The sequence below is a fragment of the Alexandromys fortis genome, unplaced genomic scaffold, assembly GCF_014885135.2.
Source record: "Alexandromys fortis isolate MF-2015 unplaced genomic scaffold, M_Fortis_MF-2015_v1.1 scaffold_79, whole genome shotgun sequence".
In the NCBI taxonomy this organism is placed as follows: Eukaryota; Metazoa; Chordata; class Mammalia; order Rodentia; family Cricetidae; genus Alexandromys; species Alexandromys fortis.
Window position 1 is genome coordinate 2,193,414 of NW_026067964.1, and position 17,763 is coordinate 2,211,176.

Consider the following 17,763-nt stretch of genomic DNA (forward strand, 5'->3'; position numbering starts at 1 on the left):
GATCTCTAATTGGTCTTTTAAAACCAGATCAGGTTTCCCTGCTGGCCAGAGGCTCCTCTTGCAACGTTCCCTCGTTCTGTTTCCTGGCTCCTGCCAGGGGCCAAGATCCCTCTCACCCCTCAGACGGGTCTTCAGGAAAAGAACCAGGGTCCCTGTTTGCCAGGGACCTCACCAACCCAAGGCCTACCTCTTTGTTTTAATTGACCTGGGGCGATCTGCTCTTGGTGTTGCACTGGTCCCTGTCGCCTGCGTTGTCTGCCACTGTGTCAGTACCCGCCGGTCCCGGCCGCTGCGCCAGCTACGTTGCCCGCCGTGCGCGTCCGGTTCCGGCCGCTGCTGCCGTGTGCGTCCGGTTCCGGCCGCCGCTGATCAAGTGTATTTCTACCTTGTTATTCTACAAGGCAACCAGCAACTCCATGGCCACAGCTTGAAGGCTGTCAGCAGCCAAGCAGCTGGGACTACAGTCATTGAGGGAGTGTCCGAGGCTACTGAATGCTGCCCTCGCTCTTGGGGTTTTCCTAGTAAGGAGTTAAATTACATAGCCAGATGGGTGTTGTTTCTCAAGAAGAGTGGTTTTCTTTAAAAGAAACATCTGTGTCAAAAAGAGGAGGTTACTGTACAACCTTGAGTCCGTGTCACCTGGATAAGCAAAGGATGGCTGCTGCTTTCTTCCAGCTCTGGTCTTGGGTCACGGGTCAGGAAATGCAAACATCAGCAAGTGGATGGTCCCACTTTTCATCTGCGCTCATTTACGAGACAGTCTTCAGCCAGTTCTTTTTGGGAGAGATGGTTCCAAAGAGAGATAGTCATATTCACCCCACCCACCCCCAATCTCTCAACTACTATGTGAACAGTTTACTCTTTAATTTATGGTAGTTCTGCTTTTACAGGTGTGCCCCCACAAAAGTGGCTGCCTTGTTTTTTTGTTGCTATTTCAATAGTTTAGAAATCTTAATTTCTCTCTTTCCTATAAACTTCTTACTTTTGTAATTATGTAATTCCGAAAGTATTTTAATTTTAATGTTTGGAAGTGTAGCGACCTTCACTATGATAACAGGCTTGCAGAGAGCCAACGTGCGAGATCTTGGTCAAACTATGCACATTTTCTGTAGATTACGTTGTGCTTCTTAAAATAATAATCTTTTGCAGTGACATAAACTCAAGGCTATAATTAAAAATGATATTTCATGATTTGGCTTAGCAAATGTCATTTCAAACAAATGAGAATTACGAAGTTAATGTTTCTCATTAAAAACTACAAAACAAAACTGTTGTGCCAAAAATAAAGCCATTTTTTCAAAAAAAGAATAGGCCTGCAGATTCTTTAACATTGATCATTTTGTAGTTAATCAAGATGACAGAAAACAATCCTCATTCACAGGCATTGAAAACAAAGAATTGTATTCCACTTTTAAATTCTGGTAACAGCATAATTATGAAGAAGCAGGTAGAACTAATTAGCTTGGGTGTGTTGGATTAAATTGCTTGCCCTCTTTGGATGAGAGCAAGCGCCAGCTCTGGTATGCTGGAGAGTCTCAGCTGCAGCTTTCCCCTCCATTGAACCAGGAAGCATTAAGTGCAGCATTAAAATTCCTAGCTTGGTTTCCTGCCTTGTTCAGCTGGCAGAGAAGCGATTCTTCTTCTCTCAGCACAGTGAGAGACTTAGGTCTTTCGGCACGAGCAGCGTCAAGCTGCTGGACGTTCCCAGAAAGCCAATGGTGCCTAGAAACAGACGGTCCCTGGAGCCGTGGCGAGATCCCGCGCCATGACGGTGCCGCCTGTAGCCAGGTGATCCTTCATCCGGCATTTCCTGAGTTATCCTTTCCTCTTCCCAGGCTTCCAGCAGTCCATTGTTTCATTTTGTTTTAAAATGAACACACTCCTTGTCTACCTGGATATGCCACGGACAGTTTCAAATACACACAATATTAGCAGAGGAGTGTAGTAACCACTCATACCATCACCCACCTTGACAAACCTGTGACTAATCAGGTTTCATTCAGATTCCCGCCTCCCTAAATTCTGTATTCAAAGTAAATTATAAAATTTTTTATAAGCGCATATTAAACCTTGAACATTTTGACAAGTATGTCTACTAGATAAGGCACTCTTTAAAAAAGTTTTATTTTATTTATCTAATGATGATTATTTGCACATATGATTGCTGCAGATAAAATATAATACAGAATTACCTACAATTTATAACATGCTTTAACAGTGGATTAAATAAGTTAGCATAGGTAGTGTCTTTCAAACACACTTTAATACTTCAGAATAACTTCTGAAAGTCAAATATAAACACCAGTTTACAAAATTTAATCTCAGTAATAGTACTGCTTCACTTAGCTTGAACAATAAAAAATGGCGTTGCGGGGCCTTATATTTTCAGGGATTCAGGTACACAGTCATCCCCTAAACAAAGCTCTGAAGTGAATGCTTTTAAAGTCCTCGCCACACCTAGGGGGAAAATGACAGGAATTCCTTCTCAACATGTGGCAGCTGTGTGTCTAAATTCCCAGTGGTTTCATAAATATCATCTGCGCATTTCCAGTTATTAAAAATAATCTCTATAATAAACCTCCCATTGCAACAGCAGCTCTTTGCGGTGTCATTTGATGTGTTCATTAACATAGGCAGCTTAGCCATGAACATCGTGAGTGCAGCGGAAGTAACTGGTCACACAGTGAGCAGCTAGCACCTCTGGCCGCTGTCCTTTCTCTGTTCAGGAAAGGTGGCTCACTGATAAGGCTGTAGGGCCTGATGTCACTTTCCTTTTTCTTTCTTCTTCAGAGCTGACCACTGCCCTAATGTCGGTATATATCATTTCTACAAGATGTTTTTACTCTTTTCCCTAGGCGTGGATATGCATCCACATCCCATACGTCAATCATATATTTTGTTTTGTATTTGTGAGTAAACATTGAAGTACCAGTTCCCATAGGTAGGATTCTTTACAAAGTGTAGGTCCTGTTTACGTGACCATTTATGTCCAGGCTTGCTTTTTCTCTTCAATGTGTGCATTTATACATGAGTGTGATGATGCTCTTCCAGCTTATGAACGAGGGCGGTGCATTCATCTCCTTATTAATGAGGAAGTAGCATGGTTCCCATCCTTTCTCGTTGCAAATTATGACAGTAGACATCAATCTGATCCCTTGCACACGTGAATGGGAGTTAATTTAGGGTCTGCCACTCAGGAGTGGAAGGGCGTCGTCAGCTTTGCTGGACTGTTGGCCTGCTACAGTCGTGCGGTATACCATTGCCATCAGTGTCTAGGACGCCTGGTGCTCCTGGTCCTCCCTAGGACTTAGCATCATTAGGATGCTGCTGTTCGGTCAGCATGATGTGCGTGGCAACGGCGAGTCATTCTTTCCATCCTTCCTATCTGATCACAGCTGAAAAACAGTACCATTGCGTGGTCGGTAGCTTTTCAGGTTCCACCTCTGTGAATTCTTTTGTTCATGATACTGTTTCCCTTCTTTCTCTCCCTCCCTCCCTCCCTCCCTCCCTCCCTCCCTCCCTCCCTCCCTCCCTCTTTCTTTCTGAGACAGGATTTCTTTGGGTAGCCCTGGCTGTCCTGGAACTCGCTCTGTAGACCAGGCTGACCTCAAACTCAAAGAGAATCACCTGCCTCTGCCTCTCCAGTGCTGGGATTACAGGTGAGCACCACCACTGCACAACAGGGTTGTTTCTTTTTTATTCCTAGGTTCTAGAATGTCAAGAGATCCACTCTTAGAGATTTATTTCAAATGGGCTCACTGTATTTTTGTGCTCAGAGAAGTCATTTTCAAAGAAAATCTTTTTATAGTTATATGTGGACACTTTAGAGATCAGAAAGGGACCTTTCTCTCCCCCCCCTTCCCTTTCCTTTCTTTCACTCTTTCAATCTGTCTGTCTAAAATTTTGCTAGTTGGCTCCTTTGTCCTTCTGCCCCAGTATGGACTTGTGCTCTGTCTAGCCCAGGACTTGTTCTTTCATAGCTTATGCTCCTGTGTCCTCAGCCTCCAGCTTCTCTCTAATACATTCCTTTATAGGAGCATGTGCAGGCATGTGTGCATGTGAGTGCTGCCAATGGGTGTGTATGTGAGAGTGTCTTACAAGTGTGTGTGCATGTGTGAGTGTGCATGTGAATGTGTGTGCATGTGTTAGTGTGTGTGTGCCAGCATGGGGGGGGGTGTTTGAGGGAGGGATATAGTTCCTAAGAAAAGATGTAATAAAAAATAAATTTTCTGATAAATTAAAATCTTTTTATTTTATTTATTTTTACCACTGTGACATTCAGTTTTTTTTACAGTTTACCTAGGATCACAACTGTGTTTTTTCACTTTCTCTGATTCCCACTGAGAAGTCTGACCCGGCTGGGTCCTGCTTCTTCCTTTGTAACCTGCTTCCCTCTGGGGGCTTGTAGAGCCATCTCCTGTCTTCGCTCATCTGAAGTTTATGATATCTGTCTGTAAGATCATCTGCTGAAATAATTTTTATGAGTTATTCATTGGGCCCTTTCCACCCAGAGACATATTTCCTTCTATTCTGGGAAATAGTCTTTTCTTTTCATCTTTTTTTCTTAAAAATACTGTTTCTCTTACTTACATCGCTGGAAATGCGTCTCAGTGGAAATTGAATTTCTACAATTTTCTCTCTTAATTTTTCCCCTTCCGTTTTCTATTTTTCATATTCTTCAGATATTTAAGTCTCCTATTATTCCACTGACCTTTAAGAGCGTTTTTGCATGTGTATATATGATGTGTGTGTGTGTGTGTGTGTGTGTGTGTGCAAGTCCACATGCATGCCACAGCATGTGTGTAGAGGTCAGAGAATAACTTCAGGTGCTGGGCTCCACCTTCTACCGTTTGGCACAGGATCTCACTTGTCTTCACCCGTGCACACCAGGCTAGCTGCCTGAGAGCACTCAGAGGTTCTGCTGGCTTTGCCTCCCGTATCTCCCTGAGAGCACTAGGATTGTGGACACGTGCGCTTCTGGGTCTGGTTCACAGAGGTTCTAGGGATCCGAATTCAGACTGGCAGGTGTGTGCTGCGTGCTCCTTACTCATTGAACCACCTTCCTCGTTCCCATTAATCGCTTTCAATTCAGCTTATCATTATTTTAGTTTCTGAGGACTATCCCTTCATTTTCTTACCATTACCATTTCATAATTGGAACCCCTCCTCAGCGTTCCTTTTGAGGATAGTAATCATGGCTTTTGAAAGTTCTCTTCAGCTTTCTCTGTTCCTTGTTTAGCTTGGTCTCTGGGTTTGCTTTAGGCTCCTGCAGCAGAAGTTCACACGGTAGCTGTGCCATTTTGGGTTGTGGCAATGGGACTGGTTGAGAAATGTGTACAAAGTATGTAGAACTGTGTCTGGAGTGGATAAGAACTCAGTATTTTTATGCTGATTTTTGTTATTCAATGGTTTTCCCAAAGTCCTGGCTATTTACATTCATATGTCACCTTGAAATCCCTTTAAAAAATAAACAGAAAGTTGAACCTTTTCCAGCTAAAATAATAAAAAAAATATAAAAAGTTAGTTTTGTAAGAAACCCTAGATTTTCAGATTTTCAGTTAAAGATTTTTTTTTTGTCCCTGCATCTGTTTTGGTTTTGAGAAGCAGCCCAAATATTAAAGTAGGAAAACGAAGGTCCTTCTGAAGTTAGTAAACTCTGGAACTTTGATATATGTCATCCTAAGTGAAAGAAAATTCCAGTTGTTCATCATAGTAAAAATTCTCTCCATATTTTGTTTTCTGACTTTTTTTTCCCACGGACAGAAGAGCTGGATAACCCAGGATTGCTAATAATTTACAGCCTATTTTATGTGCGTGACAACCTGTAATTTGAGGAGATGAATGGGTGTATGCTCTGTGGGTGAACGTTATCCCATGTGCTGTTGTGGGGGCAAGTGGAGTTGCTGTGACTTCAGATACCTAAGTTCACCAGTGAGTGGGTGGAGGTTCTGGTTAGGTGCTGTGATAGTCATCTGAGATCAAATCGTATTATTGACTTAATGGGAGAAGGCCTTCAGAGGAATTCTCCCTCTCCTGTGCATGCTGACAAGTGTCTGCCTTTGGGCCAGACCCCCCTTGCAGCCCTGCCCTGACTTATACAGAATCTTATACTGGGATTCTGCTAAGAGGACCAGACTAGCTGCCTTTCTAAGTTGTTGGGGTTTTTTCTGATTTATACTCTTATTTGTTTTTAAATGATGAACTCTCTATTCCTAGAGCCCCTGCCATCAATACCATGGACCCTTTGAACTGTCTTCAGAACCATGCTCTTTCTTATATTGTTGACTGAGTTTTCTGTCCTGCCCAGTCCCCCAGCCATTTAGTCCCAAAAGAAATAACACAGAGGTCTACGTTAATCATAAACTGACTGACCCATTAGCTCAGGCTTCTTATTAACTCTTATAACTTACATTAGACCATTATTCTTATCTGTGTTAGCCACATGGCTCAGTACCTTTTTCAGAAGCAGAGACATCTTGCTTCTTCTGTGTCTGGATAGGACTGCAAACAGAGCTTCCCTCTTCCCAGAATTCTCCTGTTCTCATTGACCTGCCTCTACTTCCTATCTGGTTGTCCAGCCTATACTTCCTGCCTGGCTACTGGCCAATGAGAATTTATTTAAAACATAATTGACAGAATATAGACAATTGTCCCTCACCACTATATGTGTAAATACTCATATTGAACAGTGGCTTCTGGGTGGCAAAAGCCGCTCTATTTTTGTGTCTGTTTCTGTCCACTAGTTCAACACAGACACACATAGTACTACTGGCTTAATAGTCATTACCTTTTGGTTTTTAAGGATGCACAAAAGGTAATGGGTTTCATTGTGACATTTTCATAGCTCTGTTGTTATACTTGGTTCTTATTCTTCCCTCCTCTCCAACTCCTGTTAATCTTCTCCACAGCACAATCATAAGAATTCCAAGTTGATGTTTTTTCTGGTGAGCCTGATCAAGGGAAATACAATTTTTGAACCAGATATCCACTAATACATTCATCCATTTGATATTGTTCATGTAACCAGAGACTTACTTTGATATTGTCAGGCTAGATAAACTATGTTTATTTCCTGTATCTTAAATATGTTAGTTTCAAATGAGCTCAACTCAGAAAAAGCAAAGAATAGAAATCCAAACTCCAAAAGAACCTTAACAACTCATTGCTAAGGACAATCAGACCGGGGATATCAAATGAGATGCTTTCTGAAATAGAGTCCACCTAAGAGATGTTATTGGATTTCTAGGCAAGAACAAAGGCCATTTTGGAATCGGTATCAGTTTTTATAGGGAAATATAAATGCAAATTAACCTTATTCATTTTATGGGCAATTTTGTACATCTTTCTAAAATATATGGAAACTCATACATAAACTCGCCAATGAGCTGTCATTCGGCTACGCTAAAATTGATGTAAACATGCTTGTATCCAGGCAAGGCTCCTAATTCACCACCACAGTGTCCCATTTATATCAGACATATAGAAGCTACACTGTTGGGACAACAGAGAACCTTTTATAATACTATGATCCAAATATATGAAAGGCTATTGACTTTTTAAAGTAGTCACGGCAATTTTTAGGCATATACAAAAGCCATTTGATGAATTCCATCTACCCACAGCCAGTTTTAACTGTTAGCAACCCACTGCCACTCTCGGGTCTATTCCCTTTTCTCTCTCATGTTGAGTTACCGTAAGCATTTCCAGGACGGCCTACCATTGCATTGGGAAAATATTTCATTATCTTTTTCTGAAAGAACTCTGTTTTTCATCTTTACGACGTCATTACTGCACCTAAAACAATATTAACAAAATTAAGTTGTCGCTCAAAATCAAGCTATCGGTATGTGATTGACTATGATTGTCTTACCAATGCGCTTGATGATTGTTTTGTGAAAATGATTTCATATATAGCCTGTAGTTGGCATATTCCTTATGGCTATTTTACTGTAAACTTCTCTTGCTTCTCTCTTTTAATGCACATTTCAAACATTCAGCTTCTTTGTTGAAAAGGTCAGTTTGAATTTTTCTGGGAAAAAGACCTTCTCCAAGTCCTGTTCTTGCTGATTGTATCCCCCTGGTGTCATTTTACATCTCCTGCAGCTGTAGTTCCTGTAGCCGGGCATGGATGCTTGATGAGATACAGGCTTCTCTCCGACATGAAAGTGGCTCCACGGATGGAGTTGGCCATTTCCTTTCGTGTCCCATCATGAGGCGCAGAGTGTCTGCTTCTGTGTTCTCGATGTGGAGATGGAGCCCTGGGTCCAGCTGCCAGCATTGTCTAGCTAGCCATTCTAGGATTTCCCGCTAGCTTTTCTCTTCAGTTTTAGCTGCCACTCAAGAGTTTGGTCTTGCTCCACTGTGGCTTTGGGCTTCTGGATTTAGGAGACTTTCCCTATTTCCACCCTTCCACTCTGGATTTATTCTGGTGTCTTGCTTATTTGGTTTCTTGCGTAGTCAATAATGAATTTATAATTCTCTAGTGCTCTGGCCTGCATTAATTTTATGAAATAAAATAGTGCCGGGGACACTGTGAGAAGAGGCTCTCTGGGTTGGGAAATGCCTGGTCCTTGTGTTCATCTGAGGCATTTGTGTGTGACACATGGCAACTGAGCCCAATCGAATCCTGAGAAACCTGCCAGCTCTGTGTGCTACTGAAGCTGGCGTTTCCACAGCTTGCCCACTGTTTCCTTTTACCCTGAGTGCCTAAGAGGGTCTTATCCGGAGACACATATTTTGAGATACCCTAGAGTATGATAAGGAGTTATCCTTGTGGGACTTGACCAAGTCAAGGTCAGGGCCACTAACTGGCGGTACCCTCTTTGAAGAAAAGACAGGTGGATAAGCAAACTCAGGTTCTGACAGCAGCTTGCCATACTGTGTTGTGCTGTGCTGCGCCTTTTGTGAACACAGTCTCATCTACATGGTGCCGAGTTCTTCCACTCTGAATTCCTCCACTCTTTTGTTCTGTTCTGGCATCGAGTACGTCTCCAATGTTGACTATTGCATGTACATTAAATACTGCCAAAGTGCAGTTCTTTCTCAAAGTTAAGAACAGTTGTTCCACAGTTCCCATTCTTTATCATTTGAAGATGCACATACTACATATCCCCCCCCCCTCTCTGTCTCTCTCTGTCTCTGTCTCTCTCTCTCTCTCTCATTACTTAATTTCAGGTGCAATATCAGCACATAAGGAATAGAAAAAACAGTCACGGCAGTAATTTAAAATTTGCTTGTTTGTCTCAGCTCTCAACTCTAGATTGCTTTTCCCATCAGAAGCTCGCAGTCTGTTTTGTGGCTCACTATGGAAAATCAAATTGAGCAAAATTAGGGACAGAGACCAATTTTCCTCTGCTCTGAAGATACCTCCAGCTCCGCACAATAAATGTTTTCCATTAGAGGGAAAATGTTGCGCATTAATGCTCCCGAGAAAAAATAATGATTGCCAGCAATGCCATCAGGAAATGATTTTTTAAATGTTGAAGAGTGTAAGCATGAATCGGGAACTAAATGGGAATACAAATTATTTTGTAGAATTGGGACATTAATGATAAAAAAATCATTTCTTGGAGAAGAAGTTATTCTAGGAAAGTCTGAATATTGAGCTTGGGGACATGCACAAGGGACAGAGCAGTAGTAAGACATACAAGTCAGAAAGCTTGATTAAAATAAGAGCAGAGCCAAGGCTCAGAAGACCTGGAGTTCTGTTCTGTGGGATAAGACATGAGAAGGTCTGTCTGCGCCTTCTCGTGTTGATATCGTCATTAGCGACATCAACCATAGACTAAACAGGCTTTGTGCAGCCCTGGGCTTCTGGGTCCTTGGCAGCTGGTTACCGTTGGGTTCCGATTAGGCTTTGGCACTGTTGCCTACGGTGAAGGTCATACTGTTTTTAATGGTAAATAAAACTTTCCTTTCAAATGGTCATGATTTCAAGTGCCTTTTCCTGCAGAATGTGGCAGCAGACACTTGTAATCCCAGCGTTTGTGGAGTAGAGGGAAGTGGATCATGAGTTCAAGGCCAGCCTGGACTACATAGTGAGATTCTAACTGAAACACACACACACAAGAAAATAAATACATAAATAAAATATTTTTTGTATGTAGAAAATTCAGGAGAAGGCAAAGAATATGAAAGCTAAACATTTTGAAATTCAGAGCCTTCTCTATTTGTCAGAGCCCTGCTCTTTATGGTAAACAACTTTTAATTTTGTTGGTCACAAGAGCAGGTCCAGTATAGATCGTAGCTGTGGATGTTGCTAGTTTCCTCACCCTTTAAGGCTAGTGTGTGTGGTCTGTTCAAATGTATGTTGTTGAGAAGGATAAAGACAGACAATGGAAAAATGATGACTACCGTATAAACATTACTTTAATTAATTTAATTGCAACTTTAAGTAATGGATTTGGTTGCATTATGCATCCCTTTATTTTTATTTTATTTTTTTATTTTCAACAGTTATTTTTAATGATTAATTTTATTTTTTATTTTTATTGTTTTTATTGAGCTATATACTTTTCTCCACTGCCCTCCCTTCCTCCCGCCTCCCCTTCTACCCTCTTCCATGGTCCCCATGCTCCCAATTTACTCAGGAGATCTTGTCTTTTTCAATTTCCCATGTAGATTAGATCCATGTAAGTCTCTCTTAGGGTCCTCTTTGTTGTCTAGGTTCTCTGGGATAGTGAATTTCAGGCTGTTTTTTCTTTGTTTTATGTCTAAAAGTCACTTATGAGTGAGTACATATTATGTTTGTCTTTCTGGGTCTGAGTTACCTCACTCATTAAGATGTTTTCTAGATCCATCCATTTGCCTGCAAATTTCAAAATGTCATTTTTTCCCGTTGTGTAGTACTCCATTGTGTAAATGTACCACATCTTCTTTATCCATTCTACAGTCGAGGGGCTTTTAGGTTGTTTCCATGTTCTGGCTAAGGCATCCCTTTATTTTGTTTTACTTCCAGAACGTTGTTTGTAAGATCACTGAACCCAAATAGAAATGTAAGAGGATTTCACAATTTCAGCCCAATCTTTCATGACTTACTCAAGGCAATAACAGTTCACCTCATAGGGCAGATTTTGTTTACTTCACAGTTGATGAATCTCTTTGTTCATCATAAGTATAACACAACTATGTTTTCTAAACCATTGATCATCTGGTCACAATAACAGCTAATGATCAAGTTGGCTCAAAATAACAATCGTCACAGTGAGACACTGGAAGGCTGAGTGTCTTTAGTGTGTGTTAGCAATTCCAGTATTAGGGAACAGAAGGATGTGTAAAATGATAAATGCCAGGGTCAGCAGCTAGGTTGTCACCAGGTCTGAAACTCAGATTTAGCAGATCATCTTGGGGTGTGAGTGTTCCGTGCACACGTCTCTAAACAACGAGGCTGTTTTCTACCCTGAATGTCTACAAGAAGAAGCCGTGCCAGCCAAACTGTTAACAACACTAACTTTTAAAGCTGCTTTTAGGGGGCTGGTCTGAACCCACAGCAGCCCTCATAATGTGGCTATGGAGATTTATTTATTTAGCTTTTTTTTGGAAATTAAACTTTTAGTGTGTGACCAGTAACTTAGATATGTAGCCGAAAAGGCCTCGAACCATGCTTCTGCTTTTCCGTTTGACTCAGCCAGACTTTTGGTTTTTTCAATGCATCTCAGCTTATTTGTCTCTGTTTTAGGCTTAATAATCCACACTCTGTTTCAATTCCAGAGGTGTGGTGAGGGTCAAATGATTTATGTCAAAGGATGCTGTTGCACTTTGAAATTATATCTCATTGGAATAGTGTCTGCCTTTCAGTTCGCCAGATTCTGAGTCTGTTAATAGTTCTTTGCTTATTACAAATAAGGAAGATTTATTTTTTCTTTTCACCAGTTATCAGGCCTTTTGATCACAAATGAAATTGGATAGTTCATTTTAACTCTCTAAGAACTCTGCTTCCTGAGTAGGCAAGGGTCCATTTGAAGAAACGTAATTTTAGTCTTAGGTTCTCTGTGAGGACCATATTCTTTGGGGTAAAAAAAAAATGTGGAAATGTTGGGTGGCTTTCAGAAATACACAATTGCTCTGCTAGAATTCTCTCGGGGTAGAAGTGGGGTAATAGAATCAGAAATCACAGAATGGCTTCTATGTCAAAGTCAGACTGCCTGACCTTGCCTGTGCAGTTCAAGTAGAAATGAAGAAGGAACACGGAGAAGGAAATTGAGTTCCCCTTCAGGTGTCGCGCGACCACACGGCATCCATCTGGGATTGCAGTGTATGTAGGTCAGGCACGTAAGGGCCGAAGGTCCTAGTAGAAATAGTGTTCTCTTGTTTTCTTCTTCATTTCAAAATGCTCTGATTAAAGCCCTGCTCCCCACTATAAAAGAACATGTGTGTGCACACAAGTACTCCCGTATCCTACCGTCATCATTTGGTCTCTGTCTTCCAAAGCTACAGCCAATCATTTAAAGATAGTCAAGAATTCTTTCTGATGTGTGCTTGATTCTTTGTTTTGCTTGTTGGTTTTCTCTTAAAGCCATTAATGGGACATCCCAGATTACCAGGCCCCTGGGCAGTTTGGACTCTGCGTCATCTCAAGGGAAGGAAGTGTCATGGATTATGGGAGTGTGGCCAGAATCGTCAGATTTCAACAATAAGCTCCCAGTCACCTCTTTCCATGGGTGACTTTTCATTCTCAGTGTCATGGTCTGTGTGTCCTGGCTGGTCCCTCTTTTGCTGCAGCATAGGTGACCTATTTCCCTTTGAAGTTATTTTGTGTCAACGTCAGCAGTTCCGACAGCTGGGGAGAGGAATGAAGACTGTGTGAGATACATCATGTCCACAGACAAGCATACCCTGTCTCCTAATGTGGTAAAACAGTCTGGGGAAGCATTTTGGGTTGATTTGTAGTCTTACCCTGTCAGTGAAATCATTGCTTGGGATACTTGTGTTTGTCTGATTGTGTGGGAGAGGTTGCTAGGTCTGTAATTATTGCCCAGCTCGTTTAGGGAAACCCAAAACGTCTTTTGCTTTGCCATCTTTTAGAAGGGTGAGTGGGGAGAATATAGTAAACCTGTAGGATCTGGTAAGCCCAAAGAGTCTGGGCAAGCCATTTCTAGCATACTGAGAAAGGAGGTCAGGAGACTCTGGATCTGATGAGGAAGGTGTCTTTGTGCAGCCACAGTCCTCTAAGTCAAGGTCTGGGAGACTTCCTTGCTGTGTGATACGGGGCAAAAAGTTGAAGTCCCTGAGCCTTAGTTTTCCAACTTGTAAACTGTGGATTCCATTTTGAGTTGCAGAGAGATGGTGGATATAAAAGACTCGGCACAGCTTTCAAGTTGGTAGTGAGAAGGTATAGACAGGATGGCTGTCATCCAGAGGCATCTTCAACGCCCTATAGATAACACTTTCCTTGTGTTTGAGAAACAGGATTCAGTTTCCCCAATGTAAGAGGAGATTTTCTTCGTGGGTTGGTGATGTTGCTCAGTTGGTAGAATGATTGCCTAGCATGTACTCATGACACCCTGAGTTGATCTCCAACACCACATAAACTAATCAGGGTGGCCATGTCTGTAATTCCATAGCTCAGAATGTAGAGACAGAAGACTTGGAAGTTCATGCTCATCCTTGGCTAGCCTGAGAGGCTCTCTCTCAAGAAGAAAAGAAAAAGGAAAAAGAGAAAACCATTTAGGCTTGGCCGGTGCCTTTGAGCAAGCTGAAGTTCAGCCTCACTCACCTCCTCACCCTGCCCTCGGGGTTCTCCTTTGCTTCAGAGTCCTGGCTCTGATGTTGCTTCTCCAGGTGATCTGATCTGATTCCTATGTCCCTGGCTGCTGCTCCCCCATGAGCCCCACCTCCTACTGGGAAAAAAAAGAGCTGGGGAGGGAGTAGCAAAAAGATGAAGCCCTGTAGGTGAAATTCTGCCCTTCATTTTTACTGAGACTTGCATACTACATTCCCCAGCAGCCAAAAATTCCTGTCTAGAGAGAAAGGTTAGAAATATCGCTGTTATTCGGATGGAGACAGGTATGATATCTGTCTAAATCATGCTGGCTTAGGATAAAATGTGGCAAAATGATACTGGTTTCCTTTTGATGATTGAAAGAGAGATGGGTGGACCTCAGGGTGACCACCCTCGCTCTCCGCGCAGAGTTTATGCCTCTTTGCCTCTGGCTTTAACTAGAAGTTGCTTCCCTTCAATTTTGCTATATTGCCACACCTCAGGGGATTGGTTATTGGAAGAAATGCAATGGAAATGATTTGCAGTGAGTATGTTTCTTTCTTCAAATCAAAGTGCCCCCTTCATCTCTCCCTTTAAAGCACAATATAGAAGAAGCTTTTATCAGAAAAGGGAGAAGGTGCCCGCTGTTGCTAGGCAACCATAAAAAAAATCGCTGCAAGCCCAGTTACAGTCGCTGTTGGCGAGATTTTCCCAGAAACCTAGCTGCTCTCACAAAGTTCTTTGTGTAGCAGTAACAGAAATGCATGGTGGGAGGATAGAAGGTCTTCTTCATCCTTCAACGCCCCTTTCCCACTTCTTGTCTACACTCTTTAAGCCCCAGATGAATGGAGTCCTGAGACCAATTTGTTTATTATTTATTTGATGTTTATTTACTTGTTGAGACAGGGTTTCTCTGTGTAGCCCTGGCTGTCCTGAATCTCACTCTGTAGATCAGGCTGGCCTTGAACTCACAGAGATCCACCCACCTATGTTTTTCTCGAGTGCTGGGATTAAAAGCATGTGCATGCACACAGCCTGGGAGCAATTCTTGCTGTGGGTGTTCTGAAGGAAGATGCTGTGCAGATACATGTGTGGTTGCCATACACAGAAGGTTATCTTCATTTTCAAGACCTGACTCCACTTAAGGAAGCCCATGGGAATCCCTTTAACTTGTAGCAGTGATGTAACGGCTGGGAATGGGACCAGTCTTTACACACTTGACACTTCCTTAAGAGTCTTCCATGAAGGTTATTTTTACTCCAAGGAGATGAGTGTGCCTACAATTGAATACTGATGACATCACTAGATAGGCGCTATGTTCCTCTCTTCCTGGGCTTGGGCATTCTCTCTCTGGCTGATCGTGAGGCCACTATATTTCCAGATTCTGAGGCAAGGTGCCATCTGCTGTGTGGATCCCAAGTGGAGTCTCGTGTGACCTGTGGTGTCTTTCTGTTGCAGATTTGAACTCCTTCCAGAGTGACTCCCCAGACCCCCAGGACACAAGTCACCATGGTCTTCAGCCACAGACGCTCCCCACAGAAGTGAAGCTAACTCTCCCGATGGTGGCCAGTCAAGGTGGGGATGCTGGAGATGGAGCTGAAGAAAACATTGTTTACCTCTGATCATGTGCTCCTATGTTTTCTCCAAGGAAACCAACAAAAACACTGGCACTTTGGGGAGAACCTTCCCTGAGCCCCAGTCCTTGTGTGTGTGATTGTCCATGTCCAAATTGCTTTAAGAAGAATATTTAATATTTCATCCAAGTTCATTCTTTTGGGCATGAGGCTAATAATTAAATTATTGAAAACGGCTCTGTGTGTATTGTCTTTAACTTCTCTCACCCACTTTCAAGTTTGTAGAGGAGAAACGTCACTTCACTAAGTCGAAGGATAGGAAAAAGTTGTTTTGACTCTGAATTCCATATTGTACATTGTAGCCATTCATCTGGAGAGTGAAATGCCTTTTAAGGTAAAGATGAAGCCATTTTGATGTGGAGAATGATCTTTGCCAGGGGTCAACAGCTGTCCAACAGTTGCTCATTGACTATGACCTCGATAACCTCAAAGGCAGAGATGGCTTTGGGAAAGGCCTTTTTCTCGCTTTGCTCTTATGTGTCTGGGACATCAGAGTTGGAGCACTGTCACCCTCACCATGCAGCCCGTGTGTCCCATCTAAGCACCTGTTCTGACGGGGCAAACGCTGTGCTTCAACACAGTCTGGACACAGCGAAGGCCCGAATCATCCACTCCGAGGCTCACTTTCTTGTTCTACTGCTGGCGGGTTCTGCGGCTCTACTCAGCCAGCCAGGAGCCTCCCACAAGATAGCCCTCACTGGGCTCTGCTGGCCGAGGAATGAGTGCGAAGATCCCCATCCACTGCAAAGAACTCGTCCCTGCAGTTCTTAAGGACAGAGTAGCTAGGCTTGGGGAAGCTTGCTGCCTGCATGGGCTTTTCTCCAGAGGCACAAGTGGCACTTCTTGCTTAAAGAGCACCATGGATCTCTGTGAGAAAATAAACCGGGAAATATCTTCATCTTCATCTTGTTCTTTGGAAATATTTGTATTACATTCCGGTCAGTGTCAAAAAATACCTTTTACCTCATTATTTTACTCTATAACTTTAATATTAAGCATAGGGCCATAGCCAAACACACATTGCACATATACACACAAATAGGTTCTTGTGGAAACTGAAAGGGAAGGGGGACCATTCAGTTCATCCTGAACTGAAGCAACAACTCAGGGAGACATGATGGGAGGGGAAGAGAAGTTACTTGGGTCCCAGCTCATTTTTTTCTGAAGTTATAAACCATCTCTAGGTTAGATTTTTACTTACACAAATCAAATCTTAAGGTTTTGAAGAATCTCTTCGGAAGGGTGCTTTTTTTCTAGTTCCTGCCACATCTATGCTTTCCGTAAAGTGCATTTAAAAGTTTGGTGACAAAGTTTTCCCCAGAATGTCTGGCCATTAAAATTCAAACCACCTATTAAAACTCTGCCCTGTCACTTTACCCCCAAGGCAAACTCCCAGTGAAATGACACCCCCCCTTCTGGCTCCACTAACGCTGCCCTCGGAATCCTAGATTCCCTGAAACGAAAAGTGTGGGGTTATTTCAGTCTAAGTCTTTGCTCTGATAACTATAAATATCTTCCCTCTCTTTTCATGACATTGGAAATGAAAACAGTAAAAATAGGTAAGGATGTTAAAATCCCCATGGGTTCTGCTTTAAAATCTCTGCTTAGTTGACTTTAAAGCCCTGAAAACCAGTGCCTTCGTGCAGCCCCTTGGGACGGCCTGGGCAGTTTTTGAGATACTTGTATTTGCCGGCTCATTTTGACCATTCTCTTATTGAATACTTAATATTTTGATGTTTTAACTGATGCAGTTAATGTTCAAGTTTCCTTGGGATGACCTTCCTTTTTCACATGCCTTTGCTATGTAATAAGCACAAATCCTCTTCCGTTGGAATAGCTCCTATGTTCTACACATTGTTACCACTATCTTGATGGCAGGACACGGGGCCCTTTGAGAGGTGGTTGCATCCTAAGGGTAGAGCCTACATAAACGGGGTTAATGTACTTATTAACAGAAACCTTGGGAAAAGCCCTCAGTCCTTTCATCAGATGGAGGACATGGCAAGAAGATGTTTTCTGTAACCCAGGAAGCTGGCACCCCTCAGACACCAAATCTGCTAACACGTCACTCTCCGACTTTCCAGCTCTTGAAGTGTTGAGACACAAAGTTCTTTTTTCCGTAAACGACCTAGCTCATGATATTTTGTTAGAGTAACCTGAACAGGCTAAGACAGACCTCAACAGAGGTTGTTGACTCCTCCACAAATTCACTCATACATAAGTGTCCCCGACAAGGTTCTGCTGTGCCCACCAAGTTGAATCTTAGAGGAGGCAGCCATCCTTTTGTCCCGGAGTGGAAAGCGTGTGATTCTGCCCCTTCCAGGCTGCGTGTATTTGTGCAGCGTCTCCAGTCCAGGTTGTTCTGCCTTCATCAGGATGTGTGACTGCTGTATCCATACACCTGCCAGCACACTCACAGTGGGGAGCCTG

At 42.6% G+C, this 17,763-nt stretch overlaps 1 protein-coding gene across 3 annotated transcripts in view; it reads left to right on the forward strand.

The window, feature by feature from the left end:
• Positions 1–15,509, forward strand: part of Arhgef28 (Rho guanine nucleotide exchange factor 28) — a 298,148-nt gene extending 282,639 nt beyond the window's left edge. For all 3 annotated transcript variants that reach the window (XM_050153817.1, XM_050153818.1, XM_050153819.1), the window contains one exon: positions 15,158–15,509. In XM_050153817.1, the coding sequence (XP_050009774.1) occupies positions 15,158–15,321 (164 nt within the window). In that variant the 3' untranslated portion in view covers positions 15,322–15,509. The remainder of the gene's footprint in view (positions 1–15,157) is intronic.
• Positions 15,510–17,763: the final 2,254 nt, after the last annotated feature.